At 38.8% G+C, this 10,714-nt stretch overlaps 2 protein-coding genes across 2 annotated transcripts; one reads left to right on the forward strand and one right to left on the reverse strand.

Moving 5' to 3' along the window:
* The first annotated feature begins 978 nt into the window (after positions 1–978).
* LOC111443626 lies at positions 979–3,913 on the forward strand. Its single transcript, XM_023081567.1, has 2 exons — positions 979–1,463; positions 3,910–3,913. The coding sequence occupies exons 1-2, from the start codon at positions 979–981 to the stop codon at positions 3,911–3,913; spliced, it is 489 nt and encodes a 162-aa protein (XP_022937335.1).
* A 3,629-nt stretch (positions 3,914–7,542) lies between these two features.
* LOC111449700 (14 kDa proline-rich protein DC2.15-like) lies at positions 7,543–7,991 on the reverse strand. Its single transcript, XM_023089715.1, has one exon. It carries the CDS (start codon positions 7,989–7,991, stop codon positions 7,581–7,583), a length of 411 nt encoding a protein of 136 aa, XP_022945483.1. The 3' UTR covers positions 7,543–7,580.
* Between the last annotated feature and the right edge of the window lie 2,723 nt (positions 7,992–10,714).

Raw genomic sequence — 10,714 nt, forward strand, 5'->3', positions numbered from 1 at the left:
AGAGTCATAGCACAACTGGCCCAACTTACAGGGCAACCTACACTTTGGCAAAGAATGGTGACCTCCGAACGAGAGAATCCAAACCTACAGAAAGTCTTAAGCCAGCTAGCTGAGAGTCTAGTAAATGGATTCTCGAAGACCTAAGATGAAGGACTATTGTATCAGGGAGGCCTATGTGTCCCAGAGAAGTTAAGGAAGGAGATACTAACGGAAGCTCACAACTCGCCATTTGCCATGCCCTCAGGAGGTACAAAAATGTACCAAGATTTTAAATAACATTTCTGATAGAAGAGCATGAATAGGGACATGGCCGAGTTTGTGAGCGAGTGCTTAGTTTGTCAACAAGTGAAAGTTCCTAAACAAAAGGCAGTGGGGTTGTTGTAGCCCCTAAGCATACAAGAGTGGAAGTGGGAAAACATAGCAATGGATTTCATAGTAGGTTTACCCAAAACGCCCAAAGGCTATACAGTGATCTGGGTAGTTGTCGATAGGTTGACCAAGTCGGCACACTTTCTACCTGGGAAGGTTGCATATACAGTTGACAATTGGGCACAACTGTACGTGAAAGAAATAGTAAGACTACATGGAGTCCCAGTGTCTATAGTGTCGGATCGGGATCCACGCTTTACGTCAGCGTTTTGGCGCGGACTCCAAAAAGCACTGGGTACCCGCCTCGACTTTAGTACCGCCTTTCACCCCCAAACAGATGGACAAACGGAGCGTTTAAACCAAATTCTAGAGGACATGTTACGCGCCTGCGTACTAGATTTTAAGGAAAGTTGGGATTCCAAACTCCATCGGATGGAATTCTCGTATAATAACAACTTCCAAGCCACTATTGGTATGACACCGTTTGAGGCCCTGTATGGGAAATAGTGTAGGTCCCCACTATGTTGGGACGAAGTAGACGAAAGAGAGTTAGTAGGACCCGAACTGGTTCGACTCACCAATGAGGCTGTCCAGAAAATTCGAGCAAGGATGTGTATCGCTCAAAGTAGACAGAAAAGCTACATCGATGTAATGCGTAGAAGCCTGGAATTTGAGATAGGGGACCCAGTATTCCTCAAGGTGGCACCTATGAAAGGTGTGTTAAGATTCGGGCATAAGGGCAAGTTAAGTCCTAAATTCATTGGACCATTTGAGATCCTAGAGCGAGTTGGTCCGGTAGCGTATAAGTTAGCCTTACCTCCAGCCCTCTCAGGAGTACATGATGTATTTCACGTGACGATGCTGAGGAAGTACATCACGGATCCTATCCACGTAATAGATTACGAACCACTCCAGCTCAATGAAGATCTGAGCTATGAGGAAAAACCAATAAGAATCTTAGCTAGAGAAGTAAAAACCTTACGCAACAGGAGCATTGCGTTCGTTAAGGTACTGTGGCAGAATCACCACAGTGAGGAAGCCACGTGGGAGCGTGAGGACGAAATAAGAGAGAAATACCCCGAGTTGTTACAAGAGTTTGAGACTTTCGAGGACGAAAGTTCTTTTTAGGGGTAGATAATGTAACGACCCGGGAAAGAAAGGAAAAAATATATATACATATAATAAAAATAAATAAATAAATAAATCAAATAAAGTAAAAAAAAAAAAAAACTCAGTCGCCGGAAAACCCGCGAGTTTTTCGGCGACCGCCGAGTTTCGCGGAACCCACGCGAAACCACGGCCACAGCACGCCCACCCTCAACCCACGACACCCTGCAAAGTTTCAGAGACCTGCAAAGGGAGAAAAGAGAGAAAATTTGGAGAGAGAGAGAGAGATTTCGGACAAACGTCGGCGAGTGTCCAGTTTCTCCGACGAGCCCTCAAACCACCCTCAAACTAACACCAAACGACCTGTTACCACCATAAGAGGGATCCCTAACGAAAGCACAATAACTCAGGGTGCGTTTTGTGTTATTTCCTAAGCGTCGTCGTCGGTAACCGAGGTCGGAAAGATTAGGTTTCTTAATCGATTCTTAGATCTATGGCTTTTAGGAGCTTTTAGGCCGCAAAACTCCCAGAAAAGAAAGAAGGACGACGAACAAAGAGGAAAAGGGAAGGAAGAGGACCGAAATCGGCAACGGAAACGCCGCGGGAAAGAGAGAGAAAGCTCGCCGGAAAATCGGCCGAAGTCGGGTAAGGAAGACGAGATCCACGGATCCGGGTCAACCCGAACCCAGAACCCGGGAGAGCCAGCCCGTTCCTCCCTCGGCCTCTACCTTCGGCCCAGCCCAACTTCAGCGGCCCAAACCTCAAACCGGCCCAGAAGCTACGGTTCAGTTGAACCAACCCAGACCAGACCCACGGTCCAATTGAGCCGGCCTGCAAACCAAACTCCTGCGGCCCAGCCCAGTAAGCCGAGGCCCAACGATTAGACTTGGCCCAGTAGCCCTCCACAGCCCACGACCCGAACCGGGCTGCGACCCGCGCTTCGACCCGACACTGCCGCCCGACGTGGCTTTCTCTGCTACTGCCACGTGTCACTCAACGGCGCAGGCAGTCCCTCGGCTCGGCTCGGCGCAAACGGCTCGGGCTCCCTCCGGCGACCCTCCGGCGGCTCCTCCGGCGGCTCCAGCGGCTGTTCGGCTCGGCTCACCTGTTTTCAGCCCGGTTTCCACTGTTCCGACCCTCCCGAATCTGTTTTCGGCCCCGATTAAGGTATCCGAGGCCGTTTCAGAGCCGTATTTCACATTTATTAAATTATAGGTAAATTAATTGTGAAATACTAACGGAAAGTGGTGGACGGTGTGATAGGAAACAAACCCCGAGGACGTAGGGAGCGACTCTCACGGAACGGGAGCTTACGTTTAGCGATTTAGGGAGTACTTCAGCCAAGGCCAACCAAGTAAGTGGCCTTACTATAGGATAGGCTAAATAATTGTATGAGTTATGATGATGTGTGGATTATGATGCTTGATGATATGTGCGGTATATACATATTTTGTTGAGTGACGCTTGATATGTTTGACGCACGTTGTGGCATTATGATGAGCATGATGATTGCATGATTTTTACCTTAATATGATGATGATGAGTGCCATATTGCATCATGTCGTTAGATCGACGTAGGACACAACCCTAAGAGCATGAGAATGATATTAATATAAATATCCACGAGTAAGCGTTACCTAGAGTAACAAAGAGATGAGACTAGAGGGTTGTGTCAGAAGAGACATTACGATGGATTTAGAGGGACCTCATGCATTTTGTATGTTCATAAGCATAGGGCTACTTCCCCTAGAGATGATGAGTGCGGACGCGCACCTTATGATGAGCGCGAAAGCGCACAGGTGCGAAAGCACACAGGTGCGAAAGCACACAGATGAGGGTGTTCATGAGGCGCATGACACTATGGGGTTCCGCTGACCTCCGGACGTCGCTACATATTAGCTTGACCAGAGGGTCCAGGGGGTGTGCGAGCGCCCTGGGGATTCACACTCGCACGTGTGAGTCGTGTGTAGGGAAGTACTACACATCCAATTTATCCGAGACTGGAGGCCACCCCTAAGATGATTAGAGATAGGTCCCTAAATCATATTGCATGTGTTTGCATTTGCATGGCCCCTATAGTGGGGCCACTTACTGAGTATTCTTTGAAATACTCAGGCCGTGTGCCACATCATTTTTCAGGTAAAGGCAAGGCGCACTTGTATGGAGGACGGCGGCATCGCGAGTAGAGACTGTGGCACGTGCATAGGGTAGATTCATATTTAAATTTCTAGTCTTAAGTTAGAATAGGTTGTTTTGCATTTCATTGTTTTAAATTATTTTGTATTTGTTTTTGTTTTCTCTAAATGTTCAGTATTTCATATTTAAACACGTAAGACCATGGCTGTGTTTTCTAGAGAAGAAGTTGTTTTAAACGTTTTTTTTTAAATTTACGTTATCAATTATGTTCATATAAGAGTTATTTCCGCATTATAGATGAGCATCAAATGTTAGTAGCGACTCTGAGTATGTGGAAATTTAGGGTCGTTACATTTGAGATGTACTTTCTATTCTCTGTACTCTCTCTTGTTGTACTTACCTGAAGTCATCAATAAAAAAATTCTTTTAGCTAGAGTTCTCCTTGCAATTTTCTCTATCCCATTCTTTGTGTTCATCTAGATCGAGCGTGTGCGTTGTTGTGCGATCCTAACAATTGGTATCAGAGCTAACAACTGGTATCGATCCCAACACTAGTAACCGTCACGGAAGCGCTATGCAAAGCATAATGATCGTTGTCCTGCAACTGGATCTACGCGTCCGTACCCTCGTGATGGGATAGGGGTATCCCCCCAAATGCATGAGGTCCCAAACTTTTCCATTTTCATTATCCTTTAATACAACCCCGCTAACATTATGTACATGTCATGTCATTTTTCATAATTTCATGTCATTCATATCATGCTGTATACACACAATTTAAGAGACCTAACATAACGTTCTATGCTTTTATCATAACATTTCATCATATACATATCATACCATGACATATTGCATCACAATGTATCATATCATAAACAAGTCATAACGTAAACACTGCGTAGTCATATCGTCTTCTAACTTATCATAGCCTTAACGTTCTTATACCTATCATAGACATATCATTACGTGAACGTACCTTAGTCATATCATCACAAGAACGTAACCTAACGCTATCGTTCTATCAATCCTAACGCTATCTTTCTATCAATCTATCACAACATATCCCTTTCTACCCGTAACCTTACCGTATTCTTTCATCAATCTCTCTTATCCATATCACTCCAGCATGTAACCTAACCTTAACGTTTCATGAATGTATTTTACTCCTATCGTTACATTTCGTTTGGTGCATCCTTCACGTATTCTATCTCAAGAATATCATTGAACACATCGTACCGTAATTATTATCAAACAATTCACATATTATAACATATACATAACAAATAAGAAGCATATCGATCCACAGACAATTCACACATATCAATATATATGACACGTGCAGAACCACGGGGCATGTGTCAACAACAAATATAACCATGTCGATAGTAAGGTCACTTACCTGGCTAGCTTAAGTCGTTGTCACAAATATATCTTTCTGGCCCAAGGATGGGTTGAGGAATTATAATTCTGGGAAGGGATGATTAGTGGAGAGAAGTGGGGAAATGTTGTTTTATTTTGTTTATTTATTTATTATTATTATTATTTTAACCATTTTTTTTATAATTATTTTTTATTTGTTTATTTGTTTATTTATTTTTGGGCTATTACAGAATCCTTCGGGCGCTCGCTTGGACCCTCTAATCAAAGCTAATTTGTAACGACGTCTAGAAGTCAGCAGAACTATTCAAACTTGATAGCTTGGCTAATTATCATAGGTTTAATGTATGGAGCACAGCTGAGTATAAACTATTTATTGGGCTGTTTTTCTTGAGGCTTCAATTCTAGCCCACAAAGGAGAGACTTAAAATATAAATATATCTAAGAATAGCTCAACAATCCTCACATTTGCGTAGATCAAGGTAGGTCTTCAACAAAGATACTCTAATTTTCCATACGTTCATAACTTCGCCTAAGAAATGACTTTAATGTTGGCTTGGTTGAATGACTTGTATGATGTACAAATGACGAATTTTTCATGATTTTTTGATGTGTTTTATGTTATGTTATGTTTACGCAATGATACAAGATGTACTATAATATGATTATGTCATGTTATGGAACTATGTTGTGATATTAATATTGTATGATGCACGAACCTCCACATCTTACACTACATAAACTACGATATCATGTCCGTCGTGATATTATGCACGCTCCTTTCCCTCCATAGCTTCTGCCAACGTGAGTGCAAGCTAGCCCAACAAGTAGACTTAGAGGATATGTATACGAGTCTGCTAGGTGGATCTATGTGTGCATGTGTAGAGAAATATTACACATTCAACTCTATCCAGACTGAAAAATAGAGATCGTTGCATGTATTTGCATTTTTCGACCGCAACAGTGTGATTATTTATTGAGTATTTTTTAAATTATCGAACCAAGTGCTATTTTTTTCAGGTGAAGGTAAGACAACCATGTAGTGTCACTATGTAGCCTATGAGAAGGAAGTTAAGATAGTTGCATTTTCTATTCAAGTTATAGCCCTTTGGTTAGATATTAAAATTAGTTACTTAACATTAATGTTTAAAATGTTAATGTTAGACAAAAAAATATCGAAGTCTCGATTTTATGGAAATGTCAATGTCAATAGATAATTTTGAAAAAAAATATATAAAACAAAAATAATAATAAATTAAATTAATAAAAAAAACCTATTTTACGATTTTAAATATATTAAAATACATACTATTAACTCGAGATAAAAGAGGCATATGATGATGTAATTAATATGAATTTTAAAGTTCAACAATTCAAAAATTATGAAAAGGTTGTAATGAATAATTATTAGAAAAAAAAATTAATTGCCGAACTTAGTGAACCAGGAATTATTCAACATCTTTTTCAAAATTAAAATTAAAGTTGGATCTATAATAATTAAATAAAGAAAGAAAGAAAAGAAAGAGAAAAATGTAGGAATTATCTCTATAATTGGCTTTTCATTGACCCTAACAGAGAGTATTGACAAGGACCATTATATTCTTTTTTCATTAATGTCCATATCTAATATTGTCAACTAAATCCACTTTTTAATCGTATTGTATAAATTGACCTTATATTTAACAAAAATATCAACACATAATATAAATAATAATCCTCTTCCTCGTTTAAAATAGTAAATTCTTACACGACGGTTTAAATGTTCTTATAAATTTTAAAAATGTTCCCATAGACTACGAGATATCACGTCGGGTTGAAAAAGAGAACGAAACATTTCTTAAAATAATGTGGAAACATGTCTCACAGACAAATTTTAAAATAGTGAGACTGCGGAGATACGTAATGGGCCAAACTAGATAATCCCTGTTAACGGGAGCTTAGGCTATTACAAATGGTATCAGAGCCAGACACCGAGCGGTGTGCCAACAAAGACGCTGGCCCCCAAGGGGGTGGATTGTGAGATCCCACGTCAGTTAGAGAGGAGAACGAAGCATTCTTTATAGGAACATGAAAACCTCTCCCTAACAAACATGTTTTAAAACCGTAAGGCTGACGGCGATACATAACGAGTCAAAACGGATAATATATACTAGCCGCGTACTTGGGCTATTACACTGACATCCATATTTTCATTAAATTGAGGTCTCTACATTTTTCGTCAACATTGTCATTTAAAACTTGAGTGTTAATATTACTCTCTTTAATATTTCGTCATGAAAATTTTAAAGTTAAAAGTTTATTATGATTTCATGCAAGTAACACAGGTGAAACAAGATTTGAGGTTTCAAACATATGCATCGTCAAATTTGTAATAAGACACAAGAGAACAGACAAACAACGTTGTTTATTTGCAAAAACTACGTACCATTATGTTACATTGCATTGTAATTAAACTATAAAAAGATGGTGGAATTCTGAGAAGATTTTCAAACTCATCATAACACGACGTATGACCAAACTAATTATTTAAACACGACATTGAAATGGAAAATTCAAGAAGAAACAAGAAAGAGAAATGAAAGGATTTGGTTTCAAGCAGGGCATTGGAAGCCAGACGGAACCTTCTTTCCACAGTAGTTCAAAAGCAAGCTGAGGGAAACTGAGAGGTCAATCTGAAGACCCAAGGCTCTGGCCTTCACCGCAGTGCAAAGGCACACAGCAGCTTCCAAGTCAACAAGGCCTTGGATTAGGGTGCAGCATGGGGATTTTGGTGGTGAGCCGATCACTACGTGCACTAGACCGTCCAGCAAGTCGGTGCAGACGCCGAGCTTGAGGGTGTCCTTGGGGCACTTGAGGAGTGATGGTGGCTGCCTTGAAGGGGTGGGCTTGTAGGGCTTGGGTGGTGGCGGTGGGCAAGGGACATAGGTGGAGCTGACCATAGTGAAGAAGAGGAGGTTGACGAGGAGGAGGAGGGCAATGGGTGCAGAGAGCTTGGAAGCCATTGGTGGAGAGATATTGAAGGGTTTGTAGGTTTCTGCGATGGCTTGTGAAGAATTATGAGAAGGGTTAGGGTTTTTATAGATGGCGTTTGGAAATTTGTTGTATTTTAACACAAAAATTCCTTGTAAATTGCTGGATACTAAACACCCAACTTTTTCATTTACTTTATTAAGTTTTGAGGAATTGATTGGAGAGAGATGAGTTTTCAATTAGTTTGTCAGTTTCTAAAATATTATAAAAATGTCAAGTGGCAAAATAGACCAAGTGATGTTTGATAATAAGATATCAAATATTTTTAAAAGAAATTACTGTTGTATGTATGGTTGGAAAATAATATAGGATAGAAGCCCTTCAAGACAAGTGGGTAATAGATGATAATCTAGAAATTATTTTTATCACAAGAAAAAGTAACAAATTATTTTTAGACAAGTGGGAAAATAATTATTTTACTGTGGTTGTCATGGCTTTCTAACACTGCATGGGTAACAAATTTTGATTTGTTAACTTATTTGATTCGGTTTTGTGTTTCTTGTATTTTATTTTTTATTCACTCATTCCCATTAAGGTTTAGCTTCTCCTTTAGTCTCAAGTTAACGTTTTATGTAACGATCTTAAATTTCTACATATTCAAAGTCGCTACTAAGTCTCATGCTTGTCTCTTAAATGCGGAATATAGCCCTTAGATACTCATCATAAATAACGGAAAATTTAAAACACATTCAGAACACTTCAAGCTACTATAACACATTGTCGGTCTTACGTTTTTCAAAACATAACGTTGGAGTTTAAAATTAAAACAAAAACAACTACAAATGAAATAATTTAAATAATGAAATAAAAGCGTTCTATACTGACCTAAGACTAAGAATTTAAACATGCAACTACCCTATGCACGTGCCACAGTATCTATCTCCGATGTCGTCGTCATCGTCCGTACATGGGCGTCTTGTCTTTACCTGAAAAATGATATGTGGCACACGTGATAAGATAAGGAATCAATACAAGGGGAATAAGATTCGGATTACCTTGTTGATCGAATATCTCAAGGCAAGAACATTGTTTGAGATTCGAATCACTCCACAAGAAAGATCAATCATGTCTAGCTTGAATGATTTTTGTTGATCAAATATCTCAACGCAAGAACACTTGATTGAGATTCGAATCACTCCACAAAAAAGATTGATCATGTCGAGCTTGAATAATTCTACATGCAACCTAAACTACATAGAATTGCAAAGAAACTTAGCAATTGGCTAAAGAAGTGCACAAATGCTTCTTTTACTCTATTTTCCAAGTCTGCTTACAAATATAACATACATGGCTTTATATAGCCTCAAAATGAAACTATTAAAGGCATTCTATAACATTCATACTTAATGACCATAATTAGCCATTATGTAAATATAACGTAAAGTAAATAAAATATCTTAAAATACAATAATCTAAATTACTCTAAATGGTAACCCACCCAAAATTTACAACAATCAAACTTTATTCTTCTTCAATGTAGCATGAATTGAAACATCTTTTGATAATTTTGACAACCTTTTCTTCACCTCTTCATTGAAGTATATTGTATGATTGATGTCTCTTGGTTCATTTCATCACGGCTTGAGTATTTCGAAAAATACTCAGTAAGTCACCCACTATAGGGGTCATGCTGATGCAAACACATGCAACATGCTCTTGGGATCGAGCTCTAGCGCATCTAGGAGTGACCTCCAATCTCGAACAAATTTGATGTGTAGTACTTCTTTACACACGACCCACACGTGCGAGTGTGAATCTGTAACGGCCTGAAATTTTCTACTTAATTTAAGGTCGCTACTGTATACGTATCATAAATATTGAATGCGGAAGACTTCATTTAAATTCCATAAAACATAACATTTATCTTAAAACACAGCCATGGACTTGCGTGTTTTGAAAACATCTTTAAAACGACGCAACAAAAGACACGAAATAAAATAAATATGCGTTTAAGTTTAAAACATTCTATTCTAGCCTAAGTCTAAGAAAAATTATATGAACCACGACCAATGAAGTTCTATACCTCAAGGTCCAATTACAAGGACGAGAGCTAAGAAGCTACAACAAATCTTACACAGTTATATTCAAGCTATGGTGAGCTCATCAAAGAAAATTCTAGAAGACGCTGGAGACCTCCTTTATATGTTGTGCAAAGTTGAGCTTCAAGAAAGAGATGAATTAAATGCACTTTAAGTTGCATTTAATGAACTCCCCTGAATTTACGAAACTAGTCCAAGGATGAGTCAATAAGCACATTTTCTTAATTGCATTATTTAATTATAGTTTAACTATTTGTTTGTCATATTTAAGCTAGTTTTAAATATAGGAGTTAAGGTTATATTGTAACCCACATAGGTTACTATATTCCACCATTAACGAGCCATTTTAATATGGAGGTCATGGGTATTTTTCATTTACTAGCCTATTTAATTTGGGAGTTATGTATTAGGTTAAGGTTGTAAGGGCTATATAAAGCCTTCTTTTCTTTGATTAGACATCAAATTTTGGAATTAAGAATAAAATTTCTATTTTAGCTTTGTTGAGAGCTAAACTTTTTTTTTGCAAATACTTGTGTTTAGAACTTGCATGTAGAGTCATTCAAGTGGTATTGATCAAACCTCTTGTGGAGTGATTCGAATCACGAGTTTAGAAACGAGTTTTCTTTACTCTTGATCTTGATCATCAAGGTAATCCG

This window comes from Cucurbita moschata, unplaced genomic scaffold (assembly GCF_002738365.1).
Source record: "Cucurbita moschata cultivar Rifu unplaced genomic scaffold, Cmos_1.0 Cmo_Scf00001, whole genome shotgun sequence".
Lineage (NCBI taxonomy): Eukaryota > Viridiplantae > Streptophyta > Magnoliopsida > Cucurbitales > Cucurbitaceae > Cucurbita > Cucurbita moschata.

Bases quoted from the DNA above. Each gene is read 5' to 3' on its own strand.
- LOC111443626 (XM_023081567.1), top strand. From the start codon at position 979: ATGTGTATCGCTCAAAGTAGACAGAAAAGCTACATCGATGTAATGCGT.
- LOC111449700 (XM_023089715.1), bottom strand. From the start codon at position 7,991: ATGGCTTCCAAGCTCTCTGCACCCATTGCCCTCCTCCTCCTCGTCAAC.